The sequence below is a fragment of the Pollachius pollachius genome (assembly GCF_949987615.1).
Source record: "Pollachius pollachius genome assembly, chromosome: 2".
NCBI lineage: Eukaryota > Metazoa > Chordata > Actinopteri > Gadiformes > Gadidae > Pollachius > Pollachius pollachius.
Genome location: NC_136935.1, coordinates 2452064 through 2471889, shown reverse-complemented (window position 1 = coordinate 2471889; position 19826 = coordinate 2452064). Strand labels below are relative to the sequence as shown.

The following is a 19826-nucleotide window of genomic DNA, read 5'->3' as shown; positions in this document are numbered from 1 at the left end:
TGTATTTATTAAAATAAATACCAGTTAGTTATAATTCCCACAATGCATCGCAATGGCATGCAAATTGGCCTATTTGTCATTGGCCAGGAGATGTCGACGTTTCTCAGTCAATTGGTCCACTGCAAGGGTACTTGACCGCTCTTAGAAACTGAGTATTTTATCAGTCGACAGCCACATTAACAGTTACATAAGAGTAGCTTTGCGACGCGTCGTTGTTCCCTATTTCTTTGCGAGTTTGGTCAAGGTTTGTAGAACTAGGTATTTGTAGACTATAGAGAGCCTTTTTGTATTTCACAATGGTGTATGTTTAGATATAGATATTATTAATATCAATAATGTTACATATTTGTGTTACAAATTGATTTAAGGTCCTGTAATAGCGATGTCTGGAAAAGTTGTGTTGCACTACTTCGATGGGAGAGGAAAAATGGAATCAATTCGTTGGCTTCTAACCGCGGCCGAAGTTGAGGTGAGTAAATCTTTGACATGCGATTGGGACGCAGGACGGTTCGGGAGGAATGTTTAATAATGCATACTGCGTGATTGGTAGGCTACTAGTAAATAATATTTCTATTCATTCTATATTCACAGTTTGACGAAGTGCATTTAACAAGCCGCGACCAGTACGAAAAACTTCTGGCTGGTAAATTGGATGCAGAAATAATCTCAATAACTCTTCTCGTGCAAATGTCTCTTGTGGTTGACAATTATAACCTTTGCATATTCTATACATTTGGCAACCGCCTTTAATTTCCGCCCATTGGATATTTGATGACTCACCCTACTTGTTAACAATTAATTTACCTCTGACCTACAATATCATGTTTCTTTCCTATTGTGCAGCCAATAGGACACCTATCATCACAATGCTATTTCTGATATGTTAGATATTTGTGTTTGTATTTTGATGAAAGGATTTTTAAATCATGTTTTTGAAGATTTCCCTAAATAGTTTCACGTTGTTTCTTGGTAGATGGAGTGCTCATGTTTGAACAGGTCCCAATGGTGGAAATTGATGGCATGCATCTTGTTCAGACAAAGGCAATCTTGAAGTACATTGCAGAGAAATACAATCTAAATGGAAAAGACATGAAAGAGCGGGCAATGTATGACATTAATACATATTATAAATGTTCTTAATGCTGCAAGTCTTATGATGTTTTTTTAAATAGCCATGCCCTATGGATCAATATTTGCAACAGTCAATATTACATAAATATCAATATTTGTTTTACTTTTCAGGGTCGACATGTATTCTGAGGGGCTGATGGATCTCATGGAGATGATCATGATTTTACCCTTCACACAGCCTGCAGATTTGAAAACCAAGCTGGAAACGATAGAAGCTAAAGCAACAGGCCGCTACCTGCCGGTGTTTGAAAAGGTACCACAACGACATGTGAATCACAGGAACAGAGGTGATGTTGATGTTGCTTCTGGGGGGAAGTGTTATGTAATTTACACATGCCTTAAGTGCTCCAAAAGCCCCCAAACGTTGCACTTAAACATCTTCTTGTCCCTTAGTAACCACTGAAGTTGTTAGCAGTACAAATGTGACGTTTTGAGCCCCAAAAGAGTCAGTCATAATTAGCTTTTGAAATTCTATTAATTTGGCATTTGTTATGTCAAAAAATCCAGTAACCAACACATTTCTATGTGTGATTTAACCTCCAGGTGGTCTCTGGTTCCATCTTCCTGGTGGGTGGACAGCTAAGCTGTGCAGATGTGCAGCTGATGGAATGTTCCCTGATGTTAGAGGAGAAGTTCCCTGGAATTCTGGCTCAGTTCCCCAACATCAAGGTGCAGTTTAATCTCATGTTTCTAAGAAATTGCCAATCATGCTTCTCCATTCATAACTACTGAGCAACCGGTCAATTGCAAAATGTATTGCCTGAGAACACATTGTTTCCCCACATTATGGGTCAAATAAAAGCAATGATTTTTAACAACATAATTTATTGCATATTGACTCATCAATTTCCTTTCAGTCTTTCCAGGGCAGAATGTCAGAGAAACCAGCTATTAAGAGATTCCTGCAACCAGGCAGCAAGAGGAAGCATCAGCCAGACGATGCTTATGTTAAAACCATTTTGGAGGTTTTCAATCTTAAATCGCCAATCTTTCGATAGAGATACACATTTCTTAAGCATCTTGAATGCATAGTTCATTAATCCAGACTTATGTTGAGTAGTGATTGGTACAATTATTATTTCTTCTCCACTAATGCAATACTTATGAAAGAAATCGCATATCTTAATAGCAAATTTAGTTTCGAAACATGAGTTTTAAATTGTACATGCTTGTCATGATTAAAGATAATTGAAGTCGAATATTTTGTGTTTATTTTCTGCATGCATCAATTCCATAAGAAAGCATTAGTAACCAGCTGATGTTGAAGTGTTGCACATAAGCCTTTATTGCAGCAATTATAATTGAATGGCAGTTTTCCAAGTAATTTGGGCACAATTAAAGTCAAACTTTTTATACTGCATAAGCATAAAGTCTGCCGAACACTAAGCCAGCTATACCGACTTTGTTTAGATATGGACATTTTCTGGATTTCTTCCGGCCTAATAGCAAGGATACTCACTTGAATCTGAATAAGGCTTTATCCACATACCAGGAGCTGTCAAGAACAGCTTCTGCAAAGCAGCATTACCTAAAGCAGTCCAGATTTTTACCTGGTAACAGCACATTTTGTAGTAGTTACAACTTGTAGAATAAGTCTTAATAGATTCTGATTTGCCATAGTATTGTTTTTGTAAATATGATTGACTTGTAATGACTGGCCACTTTTTTGAACAAGCCAGTGTATTATTTATATTGTTCCCATTAACCAGGATATACAGGCTTCCATAGCTTAGTAAAGTTAGACTAAATCCCTCTTTTGTGAACCAGTCAATCCAAAAAAGAATTACGGAGCCTAGTCCCTGATCAGATGTATATTGAAAGAAAGACATTGAATATTGTCTTCGATGTTTGTAACGTCAGATTAAATATCAGTCTAGTCTGACAATAACTTATAAAATTATCATATCAAATTACAATGCTTTGATTGGTTTCTCTCAGGAATCAGTACCAAAGAGAATAAGAAGGTGAAATCAAATAAAGACGTGAGCTGCAGCCACCTGTGGGACCCAAACAGAATTCCCTTAGGAGGAACGCTTCCAAACAGAGGCCTTCATGGTAATGCAGCAGTATATTTGACACAACTTTTACAGATGCCAATTCATTCACACAGGGCATGGATTAATAACCTTTGTTTTATTTTATTCTCTGCATGCACCACTAAAATCCGAAGCGGATAAATCCCCTCCTATTTGAAAAAAGAGCTTGGTTCTGCTGGACAATGGGATCGGCCAATGGGATCCACCATCGAGCCAAGTTACACAGCAATAAGTCAGGAAAATTGTTTACTGATTGACATTTTCCATATATTAATTACTTTTATACTTAAAATGTATTCTTTAAAATGTATTCTGTAAAAAACGAACGGCAGACTGCCACGAGCACCTCCTCATTTGGATATGTCTAAAGTCTTGGAGCTTGACTTCCCTACGGTTCCCCTACAAATGGGCCTTGAGGTTGTTTGGAGGTTCTAGCAGGGGAGCACTGGTATGCCAACGATGCACCGGGATACGTCCAATGACACCGAGCGGTGGGCTTCGGGATGGACACAGCGGGGGGAGAAATGGAACACCCGCCTTGCCAGCCAGATCATCCGAATCAACGCTAGCGATCAATGGGGTGACAGATGTCGCTTCCAGATCGCCCTCACATCCGAAAGTAAGCAAACTTTCGGATGTGACAATCCATCACACTGGTATGGACATTAGCCTATTTGTCATCGGCCAGGAGAGGTCGACGTTTCCTAGTCGACTGGTCCACCGCAAGGGAAGGCTGCTTGGCCCCGCTTGTCTTCAGTTGACAGCCTGATCAACAGTTACGTAACAAAGGAACTTTCTCACGCTTCCATGTTTACGTTACCTTATTTTTTGCGAGTTGGTTCAAGGTTGGTATAATTACGCATTTGTAGGCTCTATAGAGCCTTTTTGTATTTTATAATATATATGTTTTGATATGCATATTTGTATGTGAATAATGTTCATAATGTTACATATGTGTGTTACAAATTGATTTAAGGTCCTGTAATAGCAATGTCTGGAAAAGTTGTGTTGCACTACTTCGATGGGAGAGGAAAAATGGAAGCAATTCGTTGGCTTCTAACAGCTGACGAAGTTGAGGTGAGTAGCCTACATCTTTGACATGCGATTGGGACGCGGGACAAGTCCTACTAGTAAATAACATTTCTATTAATTCTATATTCACAGTTCGACGAAGTGCATTTAACAAGCCGCGACGACTACGAAAAATTTCTGGCTGGTAATTTTGATGCAAAAATAATCTCAATACCTCATCTCGTGCAAATGTCTCTTATGGTTGACAGTTCTAACCTTTGCACCATCTCTCATTCCCGCCCATTGGATATTTGTTCACTCACCTACTTGTTAAAAATTAATTTACCTCTGACCTACAATATCATATTTCTTTCATATTGTGCAGCCAATAGGACACCTACACAATGCTATTTCTGATATTTGAGATGTTGGTTTGATGATATTTTCTCGTTGTTTCTTGGTAGATGGAGTGCTCATGTTTGAACAGGTCCCAATGGTGGAAATTGATGGCATGCATCTTGTTCAGACAAAGGCAATCTTGAAGTACATTGCAGAAAAATACAATCTAAACGGACAAGACATTAAAGAGCGGGCAATGTATGACATGAATACATATTATACATGTTCTTAATGCTGCAAGTCTTGTTATGTTTTTATTTAAATAGCCATGCGATTTTGGTGCATGATTTGCAACAGTCAATATTACATAAATATCAATAATTGTTTTACTTTTCAGGATCAACATGTATTCTGAGGGGCTGATCGATCTCATGGAGATGATCATGTTTTTACATCTCACACCGCCTGCAGATATGAAAACCAAGCTGGAAGGGATAGAAGCTAAAGCAACAGGCCACTACCTGCCGGTGTTTGAAAAGGTACCACAACTTCAAGTAAATCCTAAGAACAGAGGTGATGTTGCTTTTGAGGGGAAATGTTAGGTCTTTAACACATTACTTAAGTGCTCCAAAAGCCCCCAAAGTTTCAGTCTGGCTTTCTTTGTTTTTCTATTATCAACTTACTTATCTTCAAAACTTCAACTGAAGTTATGAGCAGTACAAGTGTGTCGTTTTTAACCCCAAAAGAGGGCGTCATAATTGGCTTTAAAAATGTTAACACAACGCAAAAAAAACAGGTAACCAACACATTTGCATGTGTGATTTAACCTCCAGGCGATCTCTGGTTCCATCTTCCTGGTGGGTGGACAGCTAAGCTGTGCAGATGTGCAGCTGATGGAGTGTTCCCTGATGTTAGAGGAGAGGTTCCCTGGAATTCTGGCTCAGTTCCCCAACATCAAGGTGCAGTTTACCCTCATGTTTCTAAGAAATGGCCAATCATGCTTCTCCATTCATAACTACTGAGCGACCAGTCAATTGCAAATATATTTCCTGCATTGTATCACCACCTAAAGGGTCAAATAAATCCAGTAATTATTCCGACATCATTGATTGTATATGACTTATACATTTCCTTTCAGTCTTTCCAGGGCAGAATGTCAGAGAAACCAGCTATCCAGAGATTCCTTCAACCAGGCAGCAAGAGGAAGCCACTAAAAGAGGACACTTATGTTAAAACCGTAATGGAGGTTTTTAATCTTAAATTACCCATCACTACATAAAGGTACACATTTCTTAAGCAGCTGGAATGCATGGTTCATTAATCGAGACTTATGTCGAGTAGTAATCAGAAAAATTATGGCTCCGGAACCCCGCCCAAAACTCTTTATTCACTCCAACCAAAACTCCCAAGGCTAACATCACATCAATATTTATATTCTTTAATAGAAGGCCTACAGAAGTGAATCAATGGATTTCTTTCAATTTTCTTCCATACTGCACTCCTTGCGAATGAAATCCCATAGCTAAATAGCTATTAGAGTTTTGAAATGTGATTTAAAATATAGATTATATATGCTTGTCACAATTAAAGACTTTTCTGCATTTAGTCATGCTGTATCCAATCATTAGTATTAGTACCACCTGAAATTAAAGTGTGGCACATAAACCTTTATTGCAGCCTTTATTAGTGACAGCAAAAGTAATTTAATGGCATCTTCCCAAATATTCTGGGCACACTAAAAGGAAAACGTTTAGTATTCTGCAAAAAGCATTAGGACATTTTATAATGTCCCACTGAAACACTGTTTTGTGGTGTCAGCGCTCTTTCTAGAAGCTTGAAAATGAACAAACTTACATTTGGTTGGTTATTATACAGACATACATAACATAAGTGAGAATCACAGTTAGTTTAGATTTCATACTATATAACATTTGGACCATCACAATATTGATCTTGAAGTTGTGTCATGGAATGTAAGCTCATTTTATAAAATATATATTTTTCATAGGGAATCATCATTGGGATGGTTATGAGTGTCACATAACCTGTGTGTCTATTTTTTTTTCAATAGACGCAGACTGTTATGGTCCAAACCCTACTGTTTGGGTTTTAGTGTCACATCATAATCCTGAAGAGGGTCCGCACAAACATTAACAAACTGTAAGGAAGCAGAGAGACAATAGTTAAAACAAGCAATACGTCAACATAACATGACTACCACAGTGTCTGGAAAACTGATCTATACTACTAATACACTTAACAGATTGTTTGCTGTTAGATTCTGACCTTAGTACTGCCATAAGACCGGCAGGCAATAGTTTTCCAGAGTTCTTAAACCTCATTCCCATCACAAGAGCGAGCACTCCCGAGGAAACTGAAGCAAAGAACGACAACAGTTTGTACACCGCCTGGATGGTAGACAACAAGTAACTACATTCCCTATGATTATGAATTGATAACAAGTATGAACTTACGCAAGGAGATTGAGGTGTCCCGTACATCCATTGATATTTTTAATGCGCCATAAGCAGAAAGTGCACCGAACACTAAGCCAGCTATCAAGGACATCACACTACCTACCAAAGACAGGGGGACAGGGTCATAGGGTTACAATCTAAACCTTTACATGACATTAACGTTACACCATTACGTTATTGTTGATGTCTAACATGAGCAACATGCTCAACTTTTGTCAACCTTTTCTTTTGTAGCCCATAAATCCCCCGAAACCTATGGCTGCAGCATAGCCAAACCCGAGCCAGTCGATTGCCATGGTAGAGCTGATGAACAGAAGCAGAACAATAAGGTTATGGTTTAGTTTGTGATAATATGAGAGTGCACTTCGTCAACGGCCATCAAATAAAGCCACAACCAACGGCCACAAGAGGTCAATGTTCGCTTTAATCACTATTGCACTGGTTAATAGCTGGACGGCATGAACGAATGTATCCAAAGTGTTTGTCTTACCTTGAATTGAATCTTTGAGATGATAAATGTTCAGAGGACTTCAGAGAACACCACACGTTTTTTGAATCGCTGCCTTCCTTGTGCGTATCATGCGAAACGCCTACGCTACTGCGCATGCTTGTTTTGACGACGTCAATGACGTCTCAAAACTCCCACAACATCCAAAACAGTCGAGCCCATGGACTGGCATGCTATATTTATGTTTTCAGATTACCAAACCTCGAACCGGCCGGTTTGTGGCTAATAGTCACTTATTTTCTATACCACTAATCAAACACAAAACTCATTAGAAATCGCATAGGGCTACACTTTCATGAAAAAACAATTTCAGATCTTTAATTCATGTGGCATTAAGAGCAAACTTATCAGTATAAATCAATAAGCAATGGCAAAGCGGAACCCCGCCCAAAACACTTTATTTCACTCCAACCCAAACTCCCAAGGCTTACATCACTTAAAGGTTTCCATTCTTTATAGTAGGCCTCAAGAAGTGAATCAATGCACTTCCTTTAGGATAAAATAAGCCACTATGAACTGAAGACTATTTGACAAATATTCTGCATCTTGTTGCAGTACCAGTTTTCCAGCGTAAAGCCTCTATGCAGTCATTAGGTGAAATAACCCACTCGGGTCCCCTTGATGAGGTTTGGGGACTCGCGACTAGAAGGCACTTTTTGTGGAATCACTGGCATTGGAAGTACCTACATAGAATCTCCAGATTAAATAAAGTCTACGGTTGACACGTAAGAAAAAGGGCTATAAAATGGCTGGCAATGTTGTTTTTTTTGTTAAACAAAAGAGATTTCAAGTGAGGTATAGTTTAAAAAAAACAACCTTGAATTCACATGTATGAATGACCCAGAGAAGATCCAACCCCCAGAATAAGAAAGCCAATATGTAAAGTGACTAGTTGTACAATGGTTGGTTTCATTACAATAAACAAGAACGGGCATACAGTGACTCACAATACAATGATGTTTATAAAACAGGTGGCATTTTGTGCAAAGAAACATGATGGTCTCGTACACTCAAGATGGCTTTAGATTTTTTTTGCAAGGTCGATACTTTTGTTGAGCCGTACGTGATGGTTGAAAGAATCACGTACCGTGTGTCCTCACACACCCACTGTCATTTAGAAAATAGCAAAATAAAAATGTATTTTGTGAGGTGATCAAAATGTGTAGCCGGTTATGATGTCAGCAGGAGAATGGACATTGGCAAAATGAAGTACTCAAACAAGTATTACAAAAAGCATGGCTCAGATAAAAAAAAAATATATAAAGAAAGAAAAGGAGGTTTCAGCAATGGGTCATTTCCAATATAGAGCGATGTTTTACCTTGGCAGAAACATTATATTGATTTAAACACACATAAATAAATATGAGCTTATAACATTACCTGTCCCAGCAATATAGTCACCATTGAAGGCATCGTCTTGGAATGGCTAATTCTCATACAATTCTTTCCAGGCAGGGGAAAAACAAACAAACAGGATTGCATTTAAACTTTTTTCACATTTAACCATTCACCATTAAACTGCAAACAAACAAACATCTAACAGAAGGTTTTTAAAGGGCTAGTAAAATGCAGAACCTAACATGTTTAACCAAAAGTGAAACCAGGTGACATTACTGTTGACGCCTTGAAACCCACCCATACACTTTAGATAAACACCTGGATTGAAAGAGCGGTACATTTGCGTATGAAGGAAAATGTTCCAATGTAGAGCATTGCTTCAAAATTAGCAAAGTGCATAACCCATAGACATGAAACTTGGCATCCATACGAGGTCGCATTATAAACAATATCAACGAGTTACATCCGTTCCATGGGCCACAGAGGTGCTGCTAGGCTTTGAGGGAAGAGCATCACATGGGCCCCGCCCCCACACACACACACACACACACACACACACACACACACAGACACACACACACACACACACACACACACACACACACACACACACACACACACACACACACACACACACACACACACACACACACACACGTGTGTAACTCTGTGTAATGCCTCATAAGTGCTTGGGAGAGCATGCATGCAAAAATACGTGAAAAATAATCTGGATCATTTCTGACGGATAATACTCTTAACGAAAGGAGGGAGAGAATCGTATTTTTGAGTTTGTGGCTGAGGTAAAGGATGGCATGTGAAACTAAACAAAAAACAACTAACTGATCCACCCATCACAATGGACCTGGGAGCTCAGGCGACGTCTACCTTCTGCTCCCTCAGGCTGCGGTTGTTTAGGTTTAAAAGGTGGACCAGCGGTTGGCTCCTGGTAACTCCCCCCCCCACTCTTGTCACTGCCCAAGAAAAAATAACAACCACCCGGCAACACCTCCCCCGTTTATTGTGTGCGTCGCCGCGGTGGCGGCAATCATCCGGTGTAAACCGACACGCAGGCGCGCGCGTGCGTGCGTGCGTGAGTGTGTGTGTGCTCCCCTAGGGGCTGACGTTCATCCACAGCCACCCCAGGAGAGTCCCGTAGACCCAGGTCCTGACGTACAAGTTCCTGCCCGACTCGGTCATGAGCAGTGGGACGGTGAGACCCCCCAGGACCATCATGGAGGGGAGGGTCTTGGCGATGCTCAGCGCGGAGCGTCGCCCCTCCCCCGGGAAGCGGCTCCTCTGTTGGGCGTCGTCCGACTCGTAGAAGCTGGTCAGCAGTCTGCAAGGAGACAGAGGGCTCTCTTGAGGAGGCTCAGGTCTTACTCAGAGAGAGGGGGGGGGGGGGGCTAGAGGGACGACAGACGCAGCATTCAGTCGGACACGAGCAGCGGGGATCAGCTGCTACCGAGGCTAACCGGGGTCTGGAGGCGGGGTTTCTGAGTCGTAGGATTATCACCAACGTCGTTGTTGTTTTGCTTATTTTAAATCAGGGAACTAATAAGAGCGAAGGCATTGATAAACTGCTGTTTCTTATGATTCTAAGCAGGGGGTTTAAAATGTTATTTTTGGTCGGTTTTGTTTGGAAGTTTAATTAAGGAAATATTAGTCATTCATTATTTGCTGTGCTGTTTAATACAATTATACTTGCATTTCCAAGGCTGCCTTCATATTAGAAATTATACTATACAGAACTGTATCATCTAAACACCAGAGGGACTCATGACGCTGATCATCAAATCTGCAAAACCTCGTGCAGATGTAAAGTGTGTGCATTTAAAGTAATGGATCACCCAGGCACCAATAGAAAAGTAATAAAATACATTTGTTCAAGAATTATTCTGCCTCTGCCTAGCATCTCAATAATGAATCTGTGAAAGACAGGATAAGGTCCTATCCACAAGGAGGCAAGAGATTTATTCAACCGATATCAGTGTTTATGCCTAATGGTCAAAACAGATTCAAAACGGATCAACAATTATTTTCAATCCATCACGAGAGAACTTAATTTTAGCACTCCAAACCACATGTGTAATTGGAGAGGGAAAATCGATTCTTGATTCAGAACATAGGGCCTCTTATTCCAGTTTCCTGCGCTTAATTATGGCAGCCCAGTGTGTATTGTATTATTAAAATTCTGCAGTTTTTATATTATACAGTTATCTCAACTGATTGCAATAACGTAAACACACAAAGCAAACCTAAGACGAAGGGGGGAAAAAAACTTACAACGAAAAACACATTATCTGTGGAAGTTGTGGATAGATTCAAAATCGTAGAAGTTAAGAAATATTACGTGAATGTTTCCTCTGCCGAGCTTCCCATCCCCCCCAACGACTAATGCATTATTGGTTCAATCAAGCTCTTTGGGGGATGTGTCGTTTACACGTACAGACAGGACTAATCAATGGACGCACATGAATGAAAACTCACCGGTCCTTGATCTCGAACCTCTCGTGGAGCCACCGGCGGAAGAACAGAGGCTCAAGGGGGACTTCCTTCATGGCCACCCGCTCAAAGTGGATGTGGACCCGGGGACATTCTTTACACAGGAATTCTGAAGGAAAACAGGAGTAGAAAAACATGAACGTGGGAACAAACAAAAACAGGAAAATCCTTTCAGCCAGAAGGAATGACAAATGGAGTGACAAATAAAAACATTGAGATACGCTCAAGTACGTTGTGCCGAAAGAACAATGATTAAAGATGACATCGTCACTGACTTCAAAGAGGTTGATCTTTGGTTAATACACAAAGTTATTACCATTGAACCCTAATATGTTGGAGCTACAGGAAACAATCATTAACATTTTGGCAATAATTTAACGAAATCTGTATTTCAGAAGGTGTTGGATGGTAACGTTACCAGCACCGTAAAAGCCAATTTTGCAATTTTCCATTGACCGAAAATTATGTGGAAATCAGTGAGAGTATTCGTTTCTGTCGTAAAACCAGAATACGTTCAGAAAATATGTCCATCAACAGCAAATACATGGCAATTAAAATATGCCCTTTGTTTCACTTTGTTTATTCCGTTCATGATGTTATTTGGATGCCAGACGCTAAACAACAAACAGTTAAGGAATCAGTACAATCACGTCGACAACAAGATCCGGAGGTACGAGATTAAAGACATGTTTTGCTTTCTGTTCTGTTTGCCGTGACACATTGATTATTATTCCGCTGAATAACAGGATGTTTTTTTATAAATACACCTTGGGCATGTTGTTTGCAGAAAAACCCTCAGGTACAGATAAATGGAATTAACTCTAACATAATATTTAACTGCAACTTTATACCGTTCTCTATAACACAGGTGAAACCACGGATTGAATTGACTTCACATTAAAAAGGGTAGCTAAAAGTACGGTGCGCACAATATGAAGGTACAGGAGGCAGACTGCAAGGGCTTAGCAGTCGGGAGGACCTGGTGTTACACTAACCAAAAGAAACGCCGCGAGCCACCATTATCCCTGTTCATGGTAAATGGACTGCATTAATATAGCGCTTTTATCCACAGCGCTTTACCACATCGCCTGATATTGACCCATTCATGCACACACCGACGGCGGACCATGCAAGGCGACAGCCAGCCCAGTTAGGGTCCGGTGCCTTGCTGGATCAGCCAGGGATCGAACTAGAAACCTTGCGGTTACCGGCCAACCCGCTCTACCTCCTGAGCTACTGCCGCCCTGCTCATGTGGCCTTCCAAGAGCTGAAGGCCGAAGCCGGGGAAGCGGTTATTAAATGAGCGGGTCACGCACCTGGCATGGTCGGGGCCGGCAGCCTGTGGCCTGCGGAGTCCAGGGTCCCCTCGTAGGCCACGGTGACGTCATACACGGCGTCCAGGTGGCCCTTCATGGCCTCGATGGCAACATGGGAGGCCTTCATCCTGGGGGTCAGAGTGTGCTTCAGGAGAGCCAGTCCTGGTACCGGGGCAACAACAAAACCACACATGAACCAATGAATGGAGGAAACGTTGAATATTGAGTGAACTAATGACCCCCGGCTCACTTATGTCATATCCGTGCCCTTTTGCCCGTGCGGCTTACAGATGGATTAACAAGAGCAGGTATTTATTCATTGCTCTGATCAGGGAAAGATTACTGTGCCCGGACGTCCTGTCAGAATAGGGCTTCACGTTTCAGGATCTTATCATGCCAAAAAGTTACATTTGTTTGATCAAGCAAACAAGCATTAACTTTAATTTTTATCACCTCACAATCCTTTAAATAACCAACTAAATTTGAGGGACTGGATGCATGCTTTAAAGTATGCTGCTTAACGTTTGGTAAAACGCCCGTAATCAATTGCCTTGTTGGCAAGGATCTGTCCCTAGAGAATATTTGAGGTGCGAGAGAAAATGATTATTGAAGTTACATCAATGAATGAAAGTATGAATCAAATGGAACTCGTCATTGGCTTTGGATGTGACGCTGAACCAACTCTTAATGGGCGTTTGAGTGAATTACGTAAAGGATGGAAGAGTCAGTTCTTCCAAATCTGCGTACCTTCTTTAGAAGCAAATTCCTGACTGGACGAAATTACATTCTTGAGCTCCGGATTATAGCGGGTTCCTTCCGGAAAGATGACAAGATACATCTGCAGAGCAAAATACAGAAGAGTCAACTGAAATGATCCTCAGATGTTGCTGAATGCTCAGAGGTTCCTTAGTGTGTGTTTGTTTATTTATAAAATACAAAAAAGATTAGACTGCACTTTCTGAGGTTCTGCTGAGCGCAGTGAAGAGAGAGGAAGCCAAAAGACTCTGACAGTGTTAAGTCATCAAATAAGAATTGATACAAAGCTGACATCTTTCAGCTTCGGTGTTAATATTTGTCGTGCGTATTAAAACTTGTGTTGAGTCCCAACACCAGCAACAGGGGCAGGTGCCATGTGTGTGTGGAGTCGACCAGTCCATGCAACTTTACAGCAGCAGGCTATAAAAGCACACACGCACATACAAACGTGTGAACATGGAGGAAATAGCAAGGGTCAACCATGTCTCAATGACATGATAAAGAATATAATCTGTCTGGTCTTTTCTCATAAAAAGCGATAACGAGAGGGGACCGTTTGACTTTAATGTATATTGTATTATGTTTAACCTTGTTGCGTGGGTTATACAAATGTGCCTTTATTTCAACGGTCATACCAGTGAATCAAACAGACATAAATCAGCCCTTCAACGGAAGCGAAGAGGAAGCGCCACTTACTGGTGTTCCTGCTTCGGTCTGCGTGAGCAGCTTCTTCTTCATTGCCTTCTCCTCAAACTTTGCACTTCGCTTGACGTACACACCTCCATGCTGGGAACAGAGAGAAAGGACACACGTGCGCGCACGCACGCACGCACATACCACACACACACACACACACACACACACACACACACACACACACACACACAGACACACACTCGTTGCTTAGAGACGCATTTCAATCTGACGTGGAAAGGAGCATGATTCGATTGCGATTGATTCGGAGGAAAGGCTAGACGCAGGGTCAGCTTACCTGGGAAAAATACCACCCGTACAGAGGGAGCCACTTCAGGCCGTCTTTCAGGACGTACCTCACGTGACCCAGGGCATCCTGCCTGATGGCCAGCATGTCGGCTATGATCCAGTCCGCTGGAAGTAGGATACGAATGCGCAAGATTAACGGCCGGGCAATTATTCAATATCATTAATATTGTTGTTGTGGTTTGTCGTCTTTGAGTGGTATTGTGTGGTCATGAGATCCTCTTAGCCTGGTACATAGTTCCTTGATTAATCACCATGACAGGATGTGCCTTGGGAAGTGATCAGCTTCCCAAGGCACAGATCAGGAAGTGAAGAGGTCAGGAAGGACATATCAGATAGATAGCATAGTTTTGGTGAAACGACTTGTTTAAATTTTCAGGAACCTCGATGTCGACTGCTAGGACAAAGGTTACTTTGAATATTACCATATTGGTTTGATTATTCTGATACACACGTGTTCATCCAGACATGTTATTGAATAGGAAACTTTTTGTTTACCTGTACACTGGTGATTTGACAGGTAGACAACATTTTCCTTCTTCTTTGGTATATCTCCGTATATTACAATCTAGGAGAAAACAGGAAGAAGATTGACAAAGGTCTATTGTGGCTGCTGGCTGAAACACTACTGCAAGTGTACATTGATCAGAGCCTTATAAGGCTACGTTGAGGAACATGATGGCCTTGTAAATACATCACAATGTATTTGCATTTTATAACCCTACCTACCTAGTTGTGTCCAATAAACCGTGGAAGAATGCACGTTATACAATAAGAGGAAGAAAGTTGTAATTATTTTTAGGTTTTTATAATTGCCAAGCGTGTGTAGGCTTGTAAATGCTGACAAACGTTTCTACTCTACACCTGCTTAGCTTGCACCTTAAAACGTAGTCAGTGCTACTGGCCAGGTTTGCTCTACGTTTGACAAATTCACTCTGAGACGAGCTCATAAATCATGACCCAATGAAAAAAGGTTCAAAATGTACATGAGACGAATGCAGAACTAGTGTGAAGCACAGAGCAAATCTCTGTATATGGCGATAGTAATCTTAAGGAACCTTTTTCAACAGCACAACACATACACAGGGTGTGCCAGTCAAAGCCGACAAGAATGCAGGCATTCTGCTGGCCCTCCGATTTATCAAGTTCAGAGAGGCGTCAACATTTGCCTTCTGTATCGTTTCATTGTATTTGATTTGTTCTAGCGACTGTGGGCCAAGATGATAACACGAAAACATGACTGTGGAACAAAGCGCTTGGGTCAAAAAGGGCACTTTTGTGCACTCCTGTTCTCCAACACAGTCTCCAAAGTAGCACGCAACGGTCGAGGACGACTATACATGAGGAAATGTACCCACCTCCACTCCCGTGTAGTTCTCAAAGAAAAAGAGCACCATGCTCTGGTAGACGCAGTAGAGCCGATCGTCCAGCTTGTGGTAAAGTCTTAGGGGTAACACCGTGGAACACAAGCGCCATACCCCCCAAGACAGGAGGTACGCCGGGGCTGTGCCCAGCATGACAGTGGCAGGAAACCAGTACCGCAGCGAGTATGTATGTACAATGAAGGACAGCAGCATCGTGAATCCTGGCTCCACTCAAAACAGCCCGATCAATTATTAGAAATAATTAAATAGCGTATAATCCCTGCGATTACAGTGTGGGGGGGGGGGGGGTCCGCGTTCCCGACCACACTTGACCTACTTAGACCACAGCACCTGTCTTTGGGGAACAGCGTGGGAAAGTGAGGGCAAACTGATGCAAAAAGTGCTGGTAGGGCTAGCTAGCTATTGCCACTCTTAACCTTGTCCACTGATCCTCGGAGAAGTGAGATTTAAACCGCGACCAGTGGAGTGCACAACACGGAACAACTACAAACCGTGTGATCTTCACCTAACGCGAGATTTACCCAACCACATTTCAGAGCCAAACTCCTGGAAACGACCTTAATGCACTCTGCAGCATGCTAGCCCTGAGGATGTTAGCGAACACGTTGTTTGTTCGGTAGATTCATATCCAACTCTGGGCTGGATGCAGTGTCTCCCGAGACGGGCATGGAACTTGGTAGCAAAAAAAAACAAAACAGATGACGCTATTTAAAATAAGATGTAGCTATATGGCTAGACATATTCTCCAGCATTGCTACCCTGCGCTTCATTGACAGGCTAGCTCCTTTCACACACTATCCCTGTAACGCAAATGTCAAACACACTCTCTGCCAGACGCATGCTATGACACGCGTGACGTCCTCAACGCCGATTGGTCGAGAGCAGAGGTTCAGATTAGTGCTGATGCCTGGCCTCTCCGCTTCACCGCTGCCACTACGTGCCTGGGTATGGTTACACTCGGGTGCACTCCACCCGAGTGCGAACAAATCAATTCAAACTGTGGTCTGATTACCTCCTGTGGGTTTTTTTCATCTTACACCTAATTGCATGACTTCGAATTTATGTTTATATTGTGAGCATGAAAAGAAAGCAATCCAAAATGACGTGATTAATGTATCAATGATAAACTAATTCAATTTTGGGGGCCTATATTTCTACACAGCACAGCAATAGAACATGAGATCTGAAATGTAATATTAATATATATATATATATATATATATATATATATATATATATATTTTTTTTTTTTTTTTTGTTGTTTGAACTCTCAAACAATTGCATACTGCGACCCGTAGGCTAGGCTTAATGCATACAATGAATGACGCATGTCTACAAAAGGTACAAAAACTTTAATAACCCCCATCGTACTGTCTGGCATGCAGAATGGCAAGAACGGTACAACACATTAAGACAAGGATTGGTGAATACATGTTATATTTGAAACACTGAATCATTTTTTTAAATAAGTATCATAACTGCAATGATGGAAAAACACACATACGTCAGATAGGTCATAAAAACTGGTTACATATTTTTAGAATTTAAATAGCTTTGTACAGTGTTACAACACATTCCCATTTCATTGCTGCATATTCTACAAGAATGCCAGTTGCAAGGAGTTAAAAAACACACATATCCATTCACATATCTCCAGTTGTGATACAGTGAAACTCATCAAGTCGTGTGTGTGTGTGTATATATATATATATATATATATATATATATATATAAATATATATATACCTACCTATGGACTGAATTACAGTGTTATGTCTCAGGCACTTTACATGACACATACTATACATTATAATACAGATATGACTGATTAAAACCGCTTTGTAGTTTTTCATTCCAGGTTGTAGTTTTCATAGGACAGCGGCTTGAGTTGCGTGATACAATCTGAAGAAACCATAACAGAGAACACAAGAGTTATACATAAAGACAAAATTCTTACACAAATTGTATTATTAACTATCATATAAAGATATAATGAGGACAGTGTTGTGGATAGGGTGAAACAATGGGTTTGATCCCCAATGTCATCACTGTGAGCCTCCTGTTGTGTTCCAGATGTCTTGAGTTGCATGTTGTCTCGTAGCACTTATAGCGTTCCCGATCGTCTTTGTGATTGTGTCATGTCATTGGCTAGTCATTGTTTATTGTTAGCTGCATTAGCCTCTTTAGCAAACCAACTCGAAAAACAAACACAACTTTACGTTGTGTTGCACGCACAGGAAGACCGTGCAATGCATCAATTGGTGACCGGAATAAAGTAGCAATGTAATCAAGTGTGTAACAGCCTTTAAAATCGACATTAAAATGACCAACGTGGCACAAATACAAAGAAAATAAATCACTTTACGGGCGCAGCCGTTTCTGTTGAGAGCGTCATCACTGAACTCGGTCTACTCTCAGAATTCCGAGGGGGGCCCGCAAGAAAGCTGGGAGATTTCCCCACTTGCAACTCGCAAGGCTGGTGTCCGAGGCATCTGGAACACACCGTAACCCCTAGGCTGGCTGCTCCTCCATGCCGTGTAGCTGTAAGTCAGGGCCGGTCCCTCTGGACAACAAGGTAAACAACAAGACAAACGGGCGAAGCCGTAAAGAGCCCTTACCCAGCACCCATTGCTCCGAGAGGTTCTTGCAGCCCTCTGGTCGGCGGCCGCTGTACGGCCCGATGCAGAGGCCTGCCTGTCGGACCGTTTTGCACACAGCCCCCCCGCACAGCTTGATGAGCTCCACCAGGCTGTGGGGGGGTGGCTGGGACTGCTGGGACACGAACATGGCCGGCTGGAACTGAAACAGGTCCTGCTGGTGTTCCCCCGCTGAGAGGTGCTGCTGCAGCCGGCAGATCTACAGCCGGAAAGGGAAGTCACAGTCAGGGGAACGCATGGCAGTGGCACCAAGAAGGGCTTTTTCGGATTGGCGCGTGATGATGTGAAAGTGTTTCGGTTGCAGAAGTGTTTTTCGGTTTCAAGACAAACAGGATGGATGGGTTTGGATTCTTCGAATAGGAGATGGGAAACTTCTTTTGAAGGGTCGCTCCATGTTTAAGAGAGAATTTCAATGGCAGAAATGGCGTACTGACCGAATGACGACAGACACACGCACACACAGTGAAATATAACAAATTATAGATGTGATCATATATATTATATGTGATCAAATCCGGATGAGAGTATGAAAGTCAGATCAATTGAATAAAAAATGTCATTGTGTAATTTCCTTCCTATGCTTTCCCTAAACATAGAACAATCAGGTATCTGTGGCTGCAAATGTTTTCAGAGTGACTCAGCCTTTACACCTGATGTGTGTTGGAATAGGGAAAACGCCTTCCTCTTGAGTAATGCCCCTTTAAATATGTTTGTTGCATTTCCTCTACATCCAGTGAGGCCACTTCCTACAATTCTGCTTCCAATAACATGTCGGTCTAGACTGTAGATGTTAAATAAAGATCCCCTCCCACCCATGTAACAACACGTGTGTCATTGGTATTCAATTGTTGTTATTTGTATATTAAAACAAATACTATTTGGAATAATGCGAGCTGATAAATATGTGTTGTAAATGTGAAGGCTCATTTTTCAGAAGTGTTAGAGAGGTTCTGACTGAGGCTCGTGAGTGAATCGGAAAAGATGTCACCAGCACATCCCCTGGACAAACGGACAAAACATCCTCTGATGCGTACTAACTTCCTGTACAGCACACCTGCAGTATCTTCCGGGATGCAGCTTTTTAGTAAAAAAAAACAATGGATGAAAATGTTGTGTAATTTATGTTTTAAGAATTTATGCAGGAACTTTTTTGGATGATTATACCACCGTTCAGACACACTCTTTCCCGGAAATGGATGTAATAAAACAGACAACCCACTCCTGAACATTGATGCTATAAAACATCAGGAGGAACCTCCGTTCCTTACCCAGAAGATGTGACCATACTATGGTACTTCAACTCCCTTTTGGCTTGTGTACCTGCATGTACCATTTGACCTCTGCAGTTTGCCCTGAATGCATCAGCCAGGG

General features: G+C 41.5%; 3 protein-coding genes across 4 annotated transcripts in view; 1 reads left to right on the top strand and 2 right to left on the bottom strand.

The window, feature by feature from the left end:
• Positions 1-119: 119 nt before the first annotated feature.
• LOC307070519 (uncharacterized protein) lies at positions 120-5796 on the top strand (the record flags this gene model as incomplete). The annotated part of the gene is made up of 13 exons (XM_079729023.1): positions 120-244; positions 369-469; positions 592-643; positions 974-1106; positions 1243-1384; positions 1675-1800; positions 1989-2124; positions 4144-4244; positions 4332-4383; positions 4643-4775; positions 4915-5056; positions 5351-5476; positions 5656-5796. Exons 2-13 carry the CDS (start codon positions 383-385, stop codon positions 5794-5796), a joined length of 1371 nt encoding a protein of 456 aa, XP_079585149.1. The 5' UTR covers positions 120-244; positions 369-382.
• Positions 5797-6535: 739 nt separating this feature from the next.
• Positions 6536-16595, bottom strand: agpat5 (1-acylglycerol-3-phosphate O-acyltransferase 5 (lysophosphatidic acid acyltransferase, epsilon)). 2 transcript variants are annotated; one of them, XM_079729974.1, is made up of 8 exons: positions 15772-16595; positions 14912-14981; positions 14406-14521; positions 14111-14200; positions 13406-13496; positions 12659-12820; positions 11328-11451; positions 7852-10176 (listed from the first exon to the last, which is right to left on the bottom strand). In XM_079729974.1, the coding sequence occupies exons 1-8, from the start codon at positions 15988-15990 to the stop codon at positions 9951-9953; spliced, it is 1098 nt and encodes a 365-aa protein (XP_079586100.1). In that variant the 5' UTR covers positions 15991-16595; the 3' UTR covers positions 7852-9950. The 2 variants fall into 2 exon arrangements, with proteins under 2 accessions (XP_079586101.1, XP_079586100.1); XM_079729975.1 differs by lacking the exons at positions 7852-10176; positions 11328-11451; positions 12659-12820; ... (3 more) ...; positions 14912-14981; positions 15772-16595 and adding exons at positions 6536-6675; positions 6804-6891; positions 6992-7093; positions 7215-7297; positions 7485-7572.
• Positions 16596-17315: 720 nt separating this feature from the next.
• Positions 17316-19826, bottom strand: part of mcph1 (microcephalin 1) — a 31778-nt gene continuing 29267 nt past the window's right edge. The window contains exons 14-15 of the mRNA XM_079728814.1: positions 18417-18654; positions 17316-17700 (exon numbers count right to left, since the gene is read on the bottom strand). Coding sequence (XP_079584940.1) covers positions 17648-17700; positions 18417-18654 — 291 coding nt within the window. The 3' untranslated portion in view covers positions 17316-17647. The remainder of the gene's footprint in view (positions 17701-18416; positions 18655-19826) is intronic.

Excerpts from the sequence above, each read along its gene's own strand:
- agpat5 (XM_079729974.1), bottom strand. The coding sequence starts at position 15,990 with ATGCTGCTGTCCTTCATTGTACATACATACTCGCTGCGGTACTGGTTT. Across the intron at positions 14,522-14,911 it reads GTCAAATCACCAGTGTACAG|CGGACTGGATCATAGCCGAC; the intron begins GTAAACAAAAAG and ends TCCTACTTCCAG. Across the intron at positions 13,497-14,110 it reads AGACCGAAGCAGGAACACCA|ATGTATCTTGTCATCTTTCC; the intron begins GTAAGTGGCGCT and ends TTTGCTCTGCAG.